General features: G+C 38.0%; 1 protein-coding gene across 1 annotated transcript in view; it reads right to left on the bottom strand.

The window, feature by feature from the left end:
• znrf2b (zinc and ring finger 2b) overlaps positions 1-19,702 on the bottom strand; it is a 78,387-nt gene that overhangs the window by 9,567 nt on the left and 49,118 nt on the right. The window contains exon 2 of the mRNA XM_079837704.1: positions 16,462-16,557. Coding sequence (XP_079693830.1) covers positions 16,462-16,557 — 96 coding nt within the window. The remainder of the gene's footprint in view (positions 1-16,461; positions 16,558-19,702) is intronic.

Raw genomic sequence — 19,702 nt, 5'->3', positions numbered from 1 at the left:
GGGTCACATGAGACGGCAGATGACATCGGCGCATGGACTCTGAGCGACTGACCGCATGTGCACAGGGTCGAATTCCTACTGGGAACTTTCCAGATCTGGGAACACACGGGTAACATGGCAAAACAAGAGCTGAGCTGGCCTTATTGGGCCAATCTCACCTGTCAAGAACAAATCTGGGACATATTTCACACCAAAATCTAAATAAATTCATATGAAATCATGTTTTGCATAATTTCTAATTTTATTTCTTAAATATATAAGAGCCCGTTGGGATGGAGCTCATTAAAAACGTGTCAAAAATGTGTTTGGGTCATTTTCACCCCAAATCAAAAAGGAAAAAAATTATCTTATTTTATTTTGCATTTTGCATAAAGACATTAGTTTCATAACAATTAAGCACATTTTAGCTATAAAATGTACTGCAATGAAAAAAGATAACATTTTATATGCAAAAGAGAATTTTATGAATTGAACATGTATATTTTACTACCTTTACTGTATTGCAGTAAAAAATAAATGTTTAATTACCTTTGAGAGTAGCCGGAATTACACACACACACACACACCAAAACAAAATAAAAAATAAAGTGCCTCTTTTAAAAAGGTTCATAATTTTGTTTTGGAGTCTAATACAAATTATTTAAATGCATCCAGGCTCAAAAAAATAATTACATTTTCTCATAATATACATTTCAGCATAACCTCTTTTCCCCGCATCTGAAGTGGTTCGATCAAGAATCCGGTCACTCTAAACTAGAGCCCGACTGATTTATCGGTCTGCCGATTTTATCGGCCGATATGAGCCTGTCGCAGATATATCGGCATTGCCGTATATGCCGCCATTATGAACGCGTGCCCACGCGTCTCACAGAGCGCGAATATTCACACAAAATGATGTCAAAATGCCTGTCTTGTTGAGGATCATCGTAAAGATAGTCGTTATGGGCCACACAGAATCTGTGGAATTTTTTTTTTGATTTCTGCGCTGAATTTTTTTAATTCATCTGGAATTATGTGGAATGGTTTTAAATGTGTTAAAAAATCTAAGAATATTGGAACTGAAAACATTACAGATAAAATATTCACTTCTTAACTTTTATTTAAGGTTTACAATACAAATACAAATAGAGCAACTTGTTTTTTTAAACAAAGCTCTCTCTCTCTTATAGTACATCCACTAAAAGATGGAGAAAATATTACTTTATCAATTGTATTGTACACAAATCATTAAATAAACAATTTAATATCATTCAACAATGGAGCAAAATAAATAAATACCTACTGAAGTAAATAAATTAATGATTTTTAATAGCTATAAATAAGTAATTTTTATAGAAAAGTGACATTTCCTTAAATCCTCTGCGGTCAATTTTATTTGAGACTTTTTTTTTTAGCGAGAGCGTGATGTTTTAAAGTCACATCAATAATCGCAGCCAACTACCCCTCACAATCATGCATGCGATTGTGTATATTTCTTAAATGACAGGCACAGCAATCTGCGGAAATCTGCGCACACAGATTCCGTGTGGGCCTAAGTGAACGTAAACATGAAATTTGCCAGTCACCGCCAACGTTTTTGCAAATTTTCATGGCCCACAGAATATCTTGTGTGAATATCTGAACATGCAATATATCAAAAGAAAGAACAGACTCTCTGTTTTATTCTAGCTTCATGCGTTCTTTTTTTTAATTAAAAAAAGCAACATTTTGAGAAAAAAGCAGAGAAAATCGCAACTAACTTAAGCCGCGTGCACACTACGATTTTGGCCACGATTTGGCCGTCTGAGACAAAGTTTGCAAATCCTAAAAGATTCCTCTGATCCTAGGCTAAAATCTGAAGTCTTGTATCGTTAGTTTGACATGTTCACCGGCAGCCGATTAATGACCGTTGCGATCAAATTTGAACTCAGACAAAATTCTGGCAGTGTCAGAAGATTTGGCGCACAATCCTGCAGTGTGAATTCTCCTACGACGACCGTCAAATTGTCTTTATGTTTCAAGACAAACTATGACCAAAATGAGTGCTAGAGATTTCTTTGTAGCCACCATTTCAATCCCGTGTGTATGCAGCTCACGGTCACCAAATGCGTCATTGACTGATGATATAAAACTCCGGTCGAGTTTTCTTGCTTGTCCGTTTTTAGCGCGCCTTGACTATCGTACAGTCTGACATTAATGACAGCTGAGATCTTACAGTGTGACATGGCTTACAGCGGGGATCATGTTCGTACAGTCTGACAAGCAACAATCATAAAGGACTGTTATAATCACACAGTGTGCACCCGGCTTTACATACAGATGGGATTCAGAACGATGATCATAACACAGATCGAGTCCTTCAACATCCCCAAAGCTTCACAGTCCTATAGCTCGTCCTGGGTTTATATATAGCGCAACATTTCATTCAATAACTTTAGGCAGTTTTGATTTATATGCCGTTTAATGTTGATGATCGTGTTATTTTACATATTCATCTGCTTATAAACAGCTTGCTCGTTCCTGCCTTTTCTTCACCTGTGTTTTGATCAGGAGATTCTGCACTCGTTCAGGAGATGTGTAATAAGGGCCCCTAGCGTATAACAGTGAAAACACGGAAAAATCTCGTCAATGGCAGGGAAGCGTTTTCTCAGAAAAGACGAGACAAAAGACAGGGGGAAAAAAAGAAAATCACCCACGGCTCTTGATTGTATAACTTTAATAAGGGTTAATCTATTTTTACACACTGAAGATTATGAAGTGATATTTTACATTTGATTATTTCGGAACCTGAAAATTTGGTTTAGACCGACGGTTTAGGCCTACTTTAGAAATTCATGGGCACAATTTATATTTGTTCTGCAAACCAATAAGACTCAGTTTTTAAGATAAGCTTTTGACTGCAACACTTGAAGACAACACGCTGTGAGTGTGTGTGGTGTGTAAGCAGAGCTCAGCTGTGGTGTCAGTGACACAGGCGGAATGTGGACTGAACTTGTGCGACCCGTCGCACGACTGCAGGGATTAGAACCAGCATTCATGACATTAGTGACCTTCAGAGAGCAAACAGCGCCATGGAGAACGCCAGGAGAGACATTGCAAACATGAACGCCTGCTCACACAAAACACACAATGATGCTGCATGTACTGCAAATGCAAATACCTTCTCCATCAAGTCTTTCAGCATTTGCATCAAGTTAAATGTCTCTGAACTTGCTGGAAGTCGTCCAAGTTTATGTCACCGCAAGTCACTGAAAATAAATGAGTTGTTTTGTCGCTGAATGGGCCTGGTTAAAGGAACACGCCACAATTTTTGAAAATAGGCTATAATAGGAAAATAGGAAAATTGAATCTGATTAGACCGTTAGCATCTCGCTCAAAAATGACCAAAGAGTTTCGATATTTTCAAGGTTGTCTCGGTTATGTTAACGGAAGTTAGCCTATTTTCAGGCGCTGTGTATGATCATTACGCCGCTGTACTCATGGTATGGCAGAAAAGTTCCTTGATTATTACGCAGGAATGAGAGTATAGTTCCTAGCCATATCGGCCTAGAAAATCGCAACTTTTAATTTTCCGTCGGCCTTAGTACACGATGTAACTACAGAAGAGTCAAGTTTTAAATAGGAAAAATAACGAAAGTCTTTGGTCATTTTTTGAGCGAGATGCTAACGGTCTAATCAGATTCAATGATCTATGCTAAGCTATGCTAAAAGTGCTACCGCCAGACCCAGAGATCGGCTGAATGGATTCTAAAACGGTTAAACTCAACTGTTTAACACTAGGGGAGTTGGAAAATGAGCCTATTTTCAAAAAAAAGTGGCGTGTTCCTTTAAGACAGACAAACACAGAGGGAAGCCTTGCAGGTGACGTCACTGTAATAGTTCCTCTCTCTTGTCTCTCTGATTGGCTAACTGCACAGATGATGCCACAATCCACATCACACCCTCATCATGACCCTGTTCTCTTTAACTGGGCACATCCACCAACACCAGATGCAGAGAGCCTGTCGGGATGTCCAGGTCATATTCACCCCCAAATCAAAAGAAATGATGCAAAATGCAAAAGAAAAAAGCATCATTAAGACATTAGTTTAAGCACATTTAGCCCCCCAAAATGTATTTATTCTCATTAGTATGATGTAAAACAATAATATATTATTTTTACATCATGGTATTGTTTGTTATAATGCATATTTGTTCATATTTTAATTTTAAAAAAAAATATTTGATGTTATTACATATTTATTGTATTACAGCAAAAAAAAAGTTTAATTATTACCTTTGAGAATAATAGCAATTTCAAAAGCACAAAAAAATTTAAACATCTGTATGCATTACTTGATAGTTTATATCAATCACTTGCTATATTCCTCATTTGTAAGTCACGTAAGTGAATAAATGTAAATGCATTACAGTCATGAGTAGAATTAAAAAAGTGAAATGTGCTTAATTGAAAGGTAAAAAAATAAGGGTCCTAAAATGGACAGTTGCTTTATGAAATATATAATCGTTATACTTTTCATTTGATTTTGGGTAAGACCTGGACAAGTTTTCATGAGATTTGCCAACAACAAAAAACAATCACTGCACACATTTTAAATGGGCAATTTTTGTTACTTTTGGCGCCATTTTGCACCGTTTAATTCAATTTAAGTAATCTGTAACCTCTAGACATCAATGTTGGTTTCTTAAAAAAAAAAAAAAAAAACATTATTGGCCGACCTCTAAATCTAATTATATCTATCAGCGAAAGCCTTTAAATAAGTGATTCAGAAGGGCAAATAAAAACAACAACCCTCAGCATTGTGGCTGTAAGGCTTTCTTCTCCTTTTTCTTTTTGTGGTCTGTATCTACAAGAAAGAGGAGTATTGATTACCTCTCTATCTCTCTCACTCGGACTGCTGTTCACTAATTCTACTGATAAACCCCAGTCACAAACCTGCAGTTAAAACAACTGAACACTTTTCTGAGACGAAAAAACATTTGCTGCAGTATGGAAATACATTTCTATGTCATCTGTGTTCAGGAAGGCAGGCACCTGCATGTTTTACTGAAGTTGCTTGCAGCGCTGGAGAGCATGATGAGATTGATCACTCAACAGAGAGAAAAAACACACAGAAAACCGCCTGTACTCTTAACTCTCACATGAACAAACATGGCTCAAGATCTACCAAATCAAAGCACGTTCACACTGCAGTAAATTTGTTACAGACTAGACGACTCAAGTCATGCTACAACAAAATCCAGAAAAGCGAGCGCAGATAGAAAGGCTAATGTCCTTTAAGTTTGAAATAAAACAGAATTTTAGGGGTAGGTTTTACAAGAAAATACTATTTCTATACTATTTCAATCTTTTCAATCTATCTACATAATGTCATGGTAATTCAAAGTGCTACTTGCCATTTTATAACTCTGATTTTTATAACGCCTTTTTTATAACTCCGATTGTTAATAAAGGCCTTCTGAAGCGAAGCGATGTGTTTGTGTAAGAAAAAATCCATATTTAAAACTTTATAGACTAAAATAACTAGCTTCCGGCAGTCAGCGGTACGCAAGTCGTCTTGCGCTAAAAGAGTAACCCCTGACGCAATGTACACGCGGATAGTGCTGGACAACAAACTCAAGCCCCTCCTCTCTCTTATATCGAAATCCTCCGCCATTTCTCTTTAAAAATTATTGTTTTAGATTCATGACCGGTGTTTTGTTTAGCTCTATCCTCTGCGCTTCTGCGTTTGTCAATACGCATGCATCAAAGCTTTAAAGGAACACTCCACTTTTTTTGAAAATAGGCTCATTTTACAAGTCTCCTAGAGTTAAATAGTTGAGTTTTACCGTTTTTGAATCCATTCAGCCGATCTTTGTATCTGGCGGTAGCACTTTTAGCATAGCTTAGCATACATCATTGATTCTGATCAGTCCATTAGCATCTCGTTCAAAAAATGACCAAAGACACTTTCAATATTTTTCCTATTTAAAACTTGACTCTTCTACAGTTACATCGTGTGCTAAGACCAACTGAAAATGAAAATTTGTGATTTTTCTACACCTATATGGCTAGGAACTACGTTCTCATTCCTGCGTAATAGTCGCGGATCTTCGCGGCCGTACCATGGCCAGAGCAGAACTGTTGTGCGTCTCAGAGCAACATCTTTCATACCTGAATGACTCAAGTATGTTTTTAAATGAATCATTTGAATCAATGATTCAATCATGACTAATGACCCATTCATGAAGACAATGGGTGCTTCTCACTGCTCAATACTCAATTTCCTAGCTCCTACGTCATCCAGCCTGTGATCCATTTACATTTTACATTTATATTTAGTCATTTAGCAGACGCTTTTATCCAAAGCGACTTACAAATGAGAGCAATAGAAGCAACTACAACAGTCAGAGGCTACAGTATGCAAGTGCTGTAACAAGTCTCAGTTAATCTAACACAGAACACACAGGATTTTTTTTTTTAAATAAATTAGACAGACAGAAAAATGAATAGAATGTTAAGTGCTATTCTTGATTGGTCAGGTGCTGCTGGAAGAGATGCGTCTTTAGATGTTTTTTGAAAATGGCTACAGACTCGGCTGCTCGAATTGAGATAGGCAGGTCATTCCACCAGGTGGGGGCAGTCCAGGAAAAGATCCGTGACAGTGATTTCATGCCTCTCTGGTATGGCACCACAAGGCGTCGTTCACTGGTAGAACGCAAACTCCTGGAGGGTGTGTATGTCTGAACAAGCGAGTTAAGGTAAATTGGTGCAGAGCCAGTGGTTGCTTTGAAGGCGAGTACCAGTGCCTTGAATTTGATGCGAGCGGCTATTGGTAGCCAGTGGAGTCTGATGAAGAGAGGCGTGACGTGCGCTCTCTTCGGCTCGTTAAAGATCACCCTCGCCGCTGCATTCTGGATCAGTTGCAAGGGTTTGATAGTGCATGCCGGAAGGCCTGCTAGAAGAGCATTACAGTAGTCCAGTCTGGAGAGAACAAGAGCTTGGACCAAGAGTTGTGTGGTCAGCTCAGATAGGAAGGGTCTAATCTTCCTAATGTTGTATAATGCAAATCTGCAGGACCGGGTTGTTGCAGTAATGTGGTCAGAAGCACCCAATCATGATCCAGAAACCGATCGAACTCAGCCACCTTGAAGGACATCTCCATTCTCTAATTGCACCATGAGGAGGTGAGGAATGAGGAGCAAGGAAGCTTCCTGAGGAGTCATGAGCGAGAATGCACAGGTGTATCCTTCCCTCACATCCTAGGCGGGTGGAGCTAAGGACGTGAGGAAAGGAAACGAGGATGCACAAATAAGAAATAAGAAGCACCCCATCATTTGCTTCGTTTCTTAATGAATCAACTGTTTTGAATGAATCGTTTAAATGAATGATTCAATTAATCACTTACTAGTACAGGGATGGGGTGCCACTTTATACTTATCAGAAAAAAAATCATGTATTTTTTGTCAATATCGCATACCCCTATGCCCTACATTTAATTCAATGTGTTATTGCCATTTCTTCGTAATTATTTGTGAAATTTACTAGCAGTTTCTGAGTGAAAATTGTAAATCCAAATAAACGTTTTACAACTTGATTCCAGAAGAATTGATTCCATAAGTGTAAATGTCATTTTAGAGATTAAAAAGAGCAAACTATTGGTCACACAAGGACAAATGTGTGGCGAACTCATATATGCCGTGATTATGCAGTTATGTGGAGCTGTGTGGAGCAGTTATATGATGGATGGATGCACTTTTATGGACTTAAAAAAAATCACTCAACAATTCATTGCCATTATAATGCTTGGATTTTTAATATAGCTCCGATTTTATTCGTCTGAAAGAAGAAAGTCATATACACCTAGGATGACTAGAGGGTGAGAAAATCATGGTCTAATTTTCATTTTTGGGTGAATAAACCCTTTAAATGAGAGCAAACTATTGGTCACATGAGGACAAATGAATGTCGAGCACATAAACCTCATGATCATGCCGTTATTAGTGCATCTGTGACTGAACAGTGCTCTTATTTCCCCCGAGAACAGGAAGCATACATCCCGTATTTGATTCGAGCGCACGTCTCGCCGCAGACGTTCAAGTTAAAGGTCACAGGTAGCTAGCAGTGTGGTTGGCATGGTGACGCTATTCCCGACGGCTTAACAAAAGATCTGCAAATTATTCACCCTCTCAGGGGCCGTTCACCCCCTCTAACCTCGGGACCGCAGGACTGAGCGCTGCATCTGTTAGCATGATCAAGGCCATTTTTATGGCACCCTTACTGTGAAATCTATAGATCCAATATAGTAATTAAAATGCATGTCGCAGCTGGACAACCTTTGACGGATCACTAAGCAGGAGATTAGTCTGTCTGGTTACCAAGTAACAAGATGGTCATTAGCATATATGGTTAGAGAGTCATGCAAACATACAAGATGTAACTATAGATAAAGAAGGACAAGCTAAAACACAGGATTTACCTCATAACAGGCGCAAACTGAACCGGCAGGCTTTTCTGCATTTCCTGTGTTGAATTTGAGGTCTGCTGAGTAGATTTAAAACATGATAAAGTGTTAAATAAAGCTGACAGTGTTGAGAGAGACTTTGAAACTAGTTTGTCAAGCTGCTCAGTGAAGAGTTAAGCCTATGAAGCTACTGTATCATATTTGATTAAAAAAAGGCCTCTAAATGATCAAAATTATGCTGAAAAACCTGCTGTACACACTCTATTACATGCCTTCTGTCGTCTGATTGATAGTTTATACTTAAACTATCAATCAGATAGGTTTTTTTTATACTTAAAAAAAAACATGTTCAAATGAGAGCATCAAATATGATCCATCAAGCTTTTGAGGAAGGTTTATTTGCTCATCTCTCAATCATCATTGTATAGCACTGGGAGTTATAGAGTGACGACTGATATGTATATGCATTATGTAAGTAGTCTGCTGTACAGTTATAAAGATCTCATTGATGCATTACAATCTATCAGAGTATCATCTTATTTTTGGGCCATATTAATATCAGAAACTGCACCAAATTGCATATTTTGCTCAGTTTGGTCTCTAAATGAAATAGAGGTGTTTCTTTTACTTCATATTCTCACTATATCATAAAATATGAAACATAAAATCCTGATGTATCAAATATGATATGAAAAGGTATGCAATTTTTTAAAAATATTGTCTAAAGGTTTAATACATTTATACAAACTAATTTAATACAAACTAACTTACCTCTGACACAAATCAGAGAATTTGTTGCATACGTGTAAACACAAAAATCTGCGCAAGATCTGATTTTTTCACATCAGTGCTGAGCCACTTACAAATATGGTTTTAAATATATATACATATATTAGATACATATCCGATATCTGGACATATGACCTATGTCTAAACATGTATATCCGATTCCCCTTTGAATTCCAAGCCACCACAAGGTGAGGAGGGCAACACGTTTGCCCACAAAGATATCTTTTTAATGTCATATTATGAAGCAGAAATTGCTGTTATTTTCCAGTCTATCCGTCCAGTCAGATTTTGCACTGCAAACATCCATGACATGCATCCATGCTGGCAAATAATCATGGACACTACACATGAATTATATAAATAATTATGTTGCACAGTAAAGCGATCACCAACAGAATAATTTTGGGACGGGGATTAATGTAAACACAAATATCGGATACCAGTCGTGTCTGAAGAAATGTTTTGCTGAATAAGTGGATGTGGTGAAAAGATCAGATCTGTGAATTAAGACTTGCAGTGTAAACGCAGCCTAAAGATTCGGCCCTAAATGTAACCATCTAAACCAGTGTATCTCAAACTTTTTGACTCTAAAGTCACTCATTTTCCACATTAATATTCAAAAGTCCAGCGGTTCATGATCTACTGGATAAATATCGATAAGGATTTTAAAAAATATATTTTCCTCATAATTTTTACCTGATAAAATATTTAAGAGCTTGCCATAACTAGATAAGTGTATATTTATGAAATGTATAAAATATGCCCATGGAGTTTAATTAGTTTCCCTGACTTTTCCAGGTCTAGAAATTACACATTAAAAAATTTGACTTCCTTAGATACCATTTTTTTAAGAATGTGAAAATCCAGTTTTTTCAAAGACAACAAACGGGGTGAGTTAAAATAAGAAATATTAGTAATTTTCATCTTATTTTTATGCTTGTTTTGTCTTATTTTAAATCATTTTAAATCCTCTTCAGTCTGCTTGGAAGTTTGCAGAGGGCCTGGACCTGTTTGAGAACCACTGATCTGGATGAAATAATTTTTGCAATCAGCGCAATATATATATATATATATATATATATATATATATATATATATATATATATATATATATATATATATATATATATATATATATATATATATATATATATATACATGATAATACATAATACATCTGACATGATAATCTGAATTACTGTGATAGAATTATACTTAGTACAACTAATAAAGCCTGTTAAAATAAATAAAACACTCTAATACATAACTTAAACTTACATGCTGATGGAACAGCAGAAACGCAGTGGTAACACAAATAAAAATAAACTGCAAAATGCTGCACAAGCAGCCTGTGAATCCTTTTCTTAAACAGACTTCCCAAAGCACAGAAAAAGGTCTCAACAAACCTTTCATTCACATTTAGACATTTCTGATTATCTTCTTACAACTATAACAAAATGTTTTCATAATTTAAGGGGTTTATTGCAACAGTGCATGAGATTATTCATACAACAAAGCGGCGTGTTCATTAACACAATCATTTGAAACCAATAAGAAATGCTCATCCTCCATGCAGCTTGAAATGGCCTGATGCATCTGTCAGTTCTGATTAACTGGCACAGGAAGTAGAACAATACGGCAACATCAAAATACGCAGCACACACACACGCATGCGTGCGTCACAGAGTGGCCCAGTCAGCTGAAGAGCTAATTAAAGTTGAACAGAGCGCTATGCTCATGATAACTCAGAGCGGACAGTTATCGATTCTGCCCAGCTTCTCCGAGCCTTTTTTCTGCCCTCGCAATCTCGCTCTCTTAAGAAGTTGGCGAGGCTGAGGGATTTCCTGTCACACGGCCAGAGTCTTAGCATGCTGCACAGACTGCTGGGATCCGCTGCGGGCTGAGTGCGCTCTCTCTCCACGCTGCTCCTTCATGCAGGTCACGAAGTGACACAGGCCGAGCAATGCAACAGGACCAGCATATGCGGCCGCTTTGCAGCATGGGAATGCTAAGCTCAAAGGTTCTTGCAGTGTGAGATGAATCAGACGTGTTTGCATGTTCAAAAACGTCTAGAGTGCAACAGAACAAGAAAGACGCAGCAGTCAAGAGTTTTTAAAACTGATGCACACAAGCAATATAAAATTAACTGAAACATTCAAGCATATACGATTTGTTTGGTTTCATTTATGGTTGTTCATTTAGTTAAATAAATAAAAGGATTTTGCATGTTATATAAATTATATCATATACACACATATACTCCAATCAGGCATAACATTATGACTAATATTGTGTTAGTCCCCCTCCACTACACCCCTGAAGGTGTGCTGTGGTATCTGGCACCAAGATGTTAGCAGCAGATCCTTTAAGTTCTGTAAGTTGCGAGGTGAGGCCTCCATGGATCGGACTTGTTTGTTGCACATCCAACAGATGCTCAATTGGATTAAAATCTGGTGAATTCGGAGGCCAAGTCAACACCTCAAACGCGTTGTTGTGCTCCTCAAACCATTTTTGCTTTGTGGCGGCGCATTATCTGCTGAAAGAGCCACAGCCACAAGGGAATACCGTTTCCATGAAAGGTTTTCATGGTCTGCAACAATGCTTAGGTAGGTGGTACGTGTAACATCCACATGGATGGCAGGACCCAAGGTTTCCCAGCAGAACATTGCCCAAAGCATCACACTGCCTCCGCCAGCTTGCCTTCTTCCCATAGTGCATCCTGGTCCCATGTGTTCCCCAGGTAAGTGAAGCACACTCACCCGGCCATCCACGTAAAAGAAAACGTGATTCAGCAGACCAAGCCACCTTCTTCCATTGCTCTGTGGTCCAGTTCTGATGTTCACGTGCCCACTGTTGGCATGGGCACCCTGACTGGTCTGCGGCTATGCCGCCCCATACGCAACAAACTTTGATGCACTGTGTATTCTGACACCTTTCTATCAGAACCAGCATTAACTTCTTGAGCAATTTGAGCTCCAGTAGCTCGTCTGTTTGATCAGACCACACGGGCTAGCCTTCGCTCCCCACGTGCATCAATGAGCCTTGGCCGCCCATGACCCCGTCTCCGGTTCACCACTGTTCCTTCCTTGGAGCACTTTTGATAGAGACTGACCACTGCAGACCGGGAACACACCACAAGACCTGCAGTTTTGGAGATGCTCTGACCCAGTCGTCTAGCCATCACATTTTGGCCCTTGTCAAACTCGCTCAAATCCTTACGCTTGCCCATGATTTTTTTGTTTAAAATAAAGATCACAATTCTCCTGAACTGACAACTAAACAAAATGTTTAGTTGTTAATTGCTGCAGTTATTAAAAAAAATATTTTAATTGTTTGAATGAATGATTTAATGACTCGCTCAGAAAGACTTCACTTGTTTGATACTGGATGAATCAGCGTTTTCGAAAGAATCAGTTGAATGAATGATTCAATGAGAAATACACGACGCCACCTACTGGTGTAACAATGTAATTGATACATTTAATTGAAGCGTCAAGTTTCTTTCAAAACTTGGGTTATTGCCTGACATTTTCACTTGATGTTCCCTCATGTAATGGCTCTTGATATCTGTCAAAGTTCAACTAATAATAAATCTTAATGAACTAACGGTGTTTGCTGAGAGTGTTTATTAAATGTGGCAAGTGTCTGGTTCCTGACTTGCGCTTCCTTCCAAACGCCTGAGAGCTGAAGTGAAGATACAGACACTACAGCGGTTTATTCATCATCTGCCCTATTATATTCACTGCCAAGTGCTCTACGTGTGGGGCTGTGTGTGGTTTTTGGCCCAGATTAGCAGCAGAGGCCATGTGTTGAGATAGGCCCCAGAGGGAGAGCATGCATCTGGTGTTTGGTACTCTGTGGGCAATGGCGAAAGGCAAGAGATGGAGAGACAAACACGCACGCACGCACGCACGCACGGTGCCTGGTAAATGCACAATTTCTCAGTATGAATTATTTTTATTTTTATATTGTATGTATGCATGTATATATATATATATACCTAACAATTTTACCTTTAACAGTTTTTTGTTAATTATATTAAGAGTGAAGCTTCCCTTTGCAAACACCACTACAAATATTCATAGCCAATGATTTAATATCACTGAATACTCCATTTGACTCAAATACGCCACATAACAGAGTTTAAATGTGCTGAGGATGGATGAAAATACTAGCTTATACTGCATAATATTCAGTACACTACCTACCAATATACTAAAGCACACAAAATAGAAGAACTGAGGATAAGGATATATTATGGAAGGATAAATGTTTACAAAAACAGCATGTACAGTTATTGTCCACAGAGGTTTTAAGAGAAAGAATCCTCATTCAAACAGACCCATTGATTTTCATTCAACGCGGCTTTATTTGCAGCCTTAAATGCTGTTGTGTTAATGTACTAAAATTAGCTGCTGTCGTCAATGGGAGGAAGAATGAGCCAGGGGGGCACTTTTCATTCTCAGCCAAAAACTCTCCCAACAGTCCGATATCTGTGGACCAGCTAAAGCACTGTGCAGTTTACAGAGGGCCTCAAAAGATAAAGTAAATGGAAGTACCCGTAATAGAACTATTATTATTTTTAAAGTAAAGCCTTGTACATATTTTATGTTTAATTAGTTAGCTTAATAATGTTGTTACTCTAATACAGCACACAATGATGCCGATGGCTTTATCAGGCTTGACTTTTCCCCCAATGGTTGTTCTCTGTCACACAAACCTGGCAGCCACGGCACTAACCGCTGGGAATCTCATGTTGTTTTAGATCTGATTTTTCACTATAACATCTCTCGGTTTGGCACATTCCCCAGCTGCACGGAGGACTCTATCTGTCCCGTTGAGTTTATGGAAACTGACGATGCCTAAAAACATGACAAAGGGCTATAAAAACAAGATGACTAAAAGATTCAGACAAAAACAAGGGACAAATTCACGCTCAGGTTGGGGATTATGGCTGAACAGATTCTGTAGGACTAGAACTACATACACTTTTTAAAACGGTGGTAAATGAGTCAGTATTCTCAAGAAATACAAGAGAAAGACAATGAAGCCTGTTTATACCTGCTACTAACATCCCACCAGAGCTGGAGACAGAACTCGCATTCACACTCGCATTCAGACTTTTTGAGGAAAACATTCCAGGATTTTTCTCCACATAATGGACTTCAATTGCAACCAGTGGGTTGAAGGTCCAAATCAATTCAGTTTCAAAGGAAGGGCTTCAGAGGTCTTCAGAGGCTCTGCACAATCCCAGCCGAGGAATAGGCTCTTATCTAGCGAAACTATTGGTCATTTTCTTTAAAAAATTAAAACATATATACACTTCTTAACCACCAATGCTCGACTTCAGTGTTGTGCTTCTTCACGACGTATGCCGCCATCACGTCGGAAAGGTCAGGCCTGTGGTCACAGACCAAACGAACGTGCAAAGACTACATCAAACGCCCTTTACAAAAAATAAAAGGTAAAACAACGATGTTGGGCAATTTTAACATTGGAGGAGAACATGAGATGGAGTTTTTTGGCACTGGGTCGGTACTTCCACCTACATCACGGCCGTGACCTTTCCAACGTGACTACGTCATACGCAGTGAAGAAGCAGAACACAGAAGTAGAGCGTTGGTGGTTAAAAAGTATATACATTTTAATTTTTTTAAGAAAATGACCGATTGTTTAGCTAGATAAGACCCTATTCCTGGTCTGGGATCATGCAGAGCCCTCTGAAGACCTCAGAAACTGCATTGATTTTGGCCTTCGACCTGCTGGTTGCAATTTAAGTCTATTATGTGGAGAAAAATACTGGAATGTTTTCCTCAAAAACTTAATTTCTTTTCGACTGAAGAAAGAAAGACATGAACATCTTGGATGAGGTGGGGTTGCTAGTATGACCAACTAGCAGTTAGTTAACCTAACTTACTTTTTTAATCAGTCTTACTTTTTGGTATCAAATTAGACTAATCTACGTTTTTATGTAACTGACTTAGTTATGAACGGTGTTAAAGAAAAGAAAATTGATGACTAACTTGGAAGACTAGCTGTTTATGCAACCGACAGGACTAGATCCACAAAGACCCAGACTGACTCTAAAATAACAATGAACAATCCACTCAAAATGCCATGTTTGCAGTGAGATTAAAAACAAAGGAATATTAGAGCAAAACTGTGTAGACTTTTTACTTGCGCTTTAACAACATTAAGTGACACTGACTGTACAGTCAGTGAGTCACAAAATCAAAGACCCTCCAGTCAATGAAATCTGATCATAAATGTCAAAGGCAGGGCAAACACAATCAAATCATCGATTATCTGGTGATGTAAAATTTACCAACATGGGTTTTAACCGTATTTGCAAACATTTTAATTTGCTCATTCATTTTCCTAAAGAGCGTGCCATTAGAGTTTCACGACCTTTCCTTGTCTTGACAAATAATAATAATAATAATAATAAAATATAATTCTGGAGTGCTTTTAAAGGAAATGCACAATTATATAAAAAAGCACAAATATAAATTAATAATATGTATAGGAATATGAATATCACTCTTTTTAAGTCATTTTAGAGGAAATGCACAAATATTATCATCATCATCACTCTAAATGCTTCTAACAGAGTTATATTATACTATTTTTATTATTATTATTAACATTTATAATCTAACTCTTTTACAGTAAATGCACAAATATGAATTTTGAATACTATTAAAAAGCTGTGAAATAATTAGGTATCATTTTAGCTAAATCACCTAGTATCAGGTGTTAACAGTTGGATAGACAGAGATGTCCTGACAGGAGTTGCCTAATGTCTGTGTTAGTGTGATGAGACACGTTCCCTTAATAAACAAACACATTAAATATATTAAAGCTGCTAGACACTCCATAAAACTAACTCAGCATAAATAAAGCTCATCACAGCATGTCACTGCATGTTTCTGTGCAAGAAACAAACGGCCACCGCTGGAAAATTAGATGTTTGAACATGAATGCATAACAAATCACCAAACCCTTTTCTCAGCAGCTAAATGGTTCGGTTTATGCTGGATAGATTGTGGACTATAAAACAGTGAGACGTGGCTGCCAGGTCTTAACATGAGAAGCAACAGGCAGAGATAATTACAGCGTTACGCTCTCCTCTGGAACCTGAATTACATCCAAACACAATGCCTTTCTTTCTTTCTTTCTTAACAGGAGAGACTCAAACATATTTTCCACTGTATAAGCACTTCACTTGAAGAAACACAAACATTCTCACCGTTGTACGTCACTCTAGGTTTTGTCAAGCACATGACCAGATGAAGGTCCATTTCATCTGAAGAGATAAACTTGGAGCAGACGGGGCACTTGAAACCTGTGGAGAAAAATAAAGATAATATGAGCTCACAATGAGTTTAGGATTGCAATGAAAAATCAACGGGCTGTTCACACACAGAATGTGTTTTTGTATTTAAAACTGCGAGATGCAGTACAAAGAAAAGCAAGGCGAGTTTATTAAAGTAAAAGCCTTCTAAACACATGCCGCTTGTGTGCGAGATGCTGTAGACATCCATGTAGTGAATGTTTACATAGAAAAACAATGGAAAAAGTTGAATTCAAAAACACTGAGTGTTTTTTGCTAGTTTCAGCCTGGGGCAGTTATCATTTTCACGTCCAGCGTTACATTCTTTAAAAAGCAAATGCACTCGCGCCCATCTGTTTGCCCATGGGCGTGCTGGTCTGAAAACAAGGTGTGTTCAGGCGCATTGTTGGCGCGTTGCTATTTTGAGGAACTGAAAACAACTGCGCTATTGACCAACAAAAACCGGGGGCCTATACCATGAAGCCGGTTTAGCTGGCTAGCAAGATAGGTTTAAGCTTAGTTTGTGCCAATCCTGGGTTTTAAGTACCATTAAAGTGGTTTGGCTTTTAGCTGTGTTCATCTCCATTGTAACTTACGCTCCACGGCTAACCTGCTCCAGGGCAGGTTATGTTCTGCATAAGAGATCTCAAACTGAAATTGGACCAATCAGCTGTGAGCAAAGTGACACGCCTCTGATGCAGTAAAAAGTTACTCCCCCAGTTTCTACTCCAAATTAAAGGTCACTACAGAGCAAATGGTTTTTTAAAACTAAATTGTCTGGCTTTTAACAATGCTTATTTATAATAATAATACTTTTGAATGATTTCGATATAATTTATGTAATTATACCCTTAAATCAATTACACATGTATCATTTTAGTTAATCAATCATAAATAGGCACTTAGTTAAAATTAATTTAAATAGCCTATATAAAGGTCATACAAATAAGCTTTAAAATCAATAAATAAATCTATAAAAATTACTACATGTGATCTTAAATGTTCAATTCTCTCTAAATATCAACTAAACTAACTTCATAACTTTTACTTGCATTGACGTAAAAGATATTTCCTCTTTCATAGATAGCTCTTTTCTTCGTGTCTATTTGTTTAAATTCTTAATATTTTTCAATCATGTAATATTCTGCAGAAGAGAGATATTAATCTCAGTTCCACTTATCAGCAGCATTTGATTGGCTGTTCACTACTGATGTCACAGCTAAACTCCTAAACTCAGGATCAAAGCCCGAGTTGACAGAGAAAGCTGATGATCAGCATGCAAAGCCTGAATAGATTGGTTTGGTTTTGTCAACTCGAAACTAATCCTGTAACCCTGAGTTTGTTAAACTAAACTGCCATCATGATACAGGCCCCTGGTCTTAAGTCAATAGCGCAGTATTTTTTGTGTTATTTAAAGAGCGCGTTAGTAACGTGTCTATAGCCGGGTGCACAACGCGTGTACACTCTGCTTATTACACACACATACACTCTGCAGCAACATACATACATTTTTAAATATTAAAAATAAAAGGATTCCTCTCTGGAGAAGCGTTCAGTCTTTCACTCGCAATCATCACAGATCATTAAAATAGGGCCCTCTATGTGAACAGTCCCTAAAAATCTTAGTTTTGAGATGTGTTGTAGTGCCGAACACCGGAGTTTTCGTATTTATCTGACAATAGTTTTCTCAAATGAAATGGTGTGAAAACACCATGAGCATCGTAAGTGTAATAGACCAAACTAAAACATGCAGAACAAGCAGTTTTCATATTCTGTCTTTTGTGTGCTTTAATTTTCACGGAGACTAGGCCACAAGGCAATTTGTTTAAGCATACAGTCCTACTTTTGATTTATTCATTCAAATTTTGGCAAATATCCTCTGTTCTACAGTGAATTCCATTTTTATGACTGGATTCCACAATTCTGTCAACATTTTCCACAGAATCACAGAGCCAGTGAGCAGGAAAAAGATTATCAGCTGACCAACCAGAAAAGGTTCAAAGGGCTCTAAAAGACAAGGCTGAGCACGAGACAGAAAGTGAAACAGACACAATAAAGAGGGCTTGTCTTGCATGGAGTGAGTCGGGTCGTCTCAGTGTGGGCAGCTGAATCACACAGGCTAAATACAGCTGAACTATGACAATATGAGACATTCTCTGAGTCTGGATGAACACGCTCAATGATATGATTCACTGGCAGCTGCGCCGAGATGAGGTCTGATGGCGTCTTGTGACACCACTGACCCGTAACGACCTTGTGACTAAATTTTACAGTTGCTTGAATGCGACATGCATTGCGGGTGTTCTGCATAAATGTGCTATTGAGGAAGAGGACACACAAATGACAGCTTGACATCTTTCAGTCAAAAAAAAGGCTGTGTGGAAACAAAGCCACTAAGGCATAATTTTCTTTTTACTGAACTGCTAAATGAGGACCTTACAGAATTTAAGACATTATTACTGCAATATTGTTTTGTAAAGCTGAAACTACGGTGGCCATGTAGTGCACAACACAACGAAATTTAAAAAGCATACATAAGTTCACAACACAACAAAATAAATCCACAACACAACGGAATGAAACCACAACACAACGAAATCAAGCCACAACACAAAGAAAAATCCACAACACAACGAAATCAAGCCACAACACAACGAAAAATCCACAACACAACGAAATAGCCACAACACAACGGAAATGCTCCCAACCACTCGGGGGCACTCGGAGCGCTGTAAAGTTGCCACTGTTCTATAGAGTTGGCAATCTTACAAAGAAATCAATACCACAATTAGTTTCAACAGTATGTAGGCTAACCATTGTTTATCTATATGAAATATTAATTTTAAATCACATAACCTACATGCATTATAGCTGCATATTTATGCTCGAGAATGCTTTGACCCGATACCACGGCGCTAAGGCAACGTCTGCCAATTCCACCAATTGGTTGAAATGTATAATTTGTTTGAATTAAAATTACTTTTTAACATTTAAAAACAGACATGTTAAAATTCCACAGCTTGATTGTATTGGTAAAATTGACTTAATAATGCACAACACAACATTGGAATTTGAAAATTAAAAAAAAAACAAGTTAATTTAATTCATACAAATTATTTCAACTTGGTGGAATTGGCAGACGCTCCCTTAGCGCCGA

This window comes from Gobio gobio, assembly GCF_949357685.1.
Source record: "Gobio gobio genome assembly, chromosome: 15".
NCBI lineage: Eukaryota > Metazoa > Chordata > Actinopteri > Cypriniformes > Gobionidae > Gobio > Gobio gobio.
Note: the sequence above shows the minus strand (reverse complement) of the source record. Positions and strands in the feature narration are given on the sequence as shown.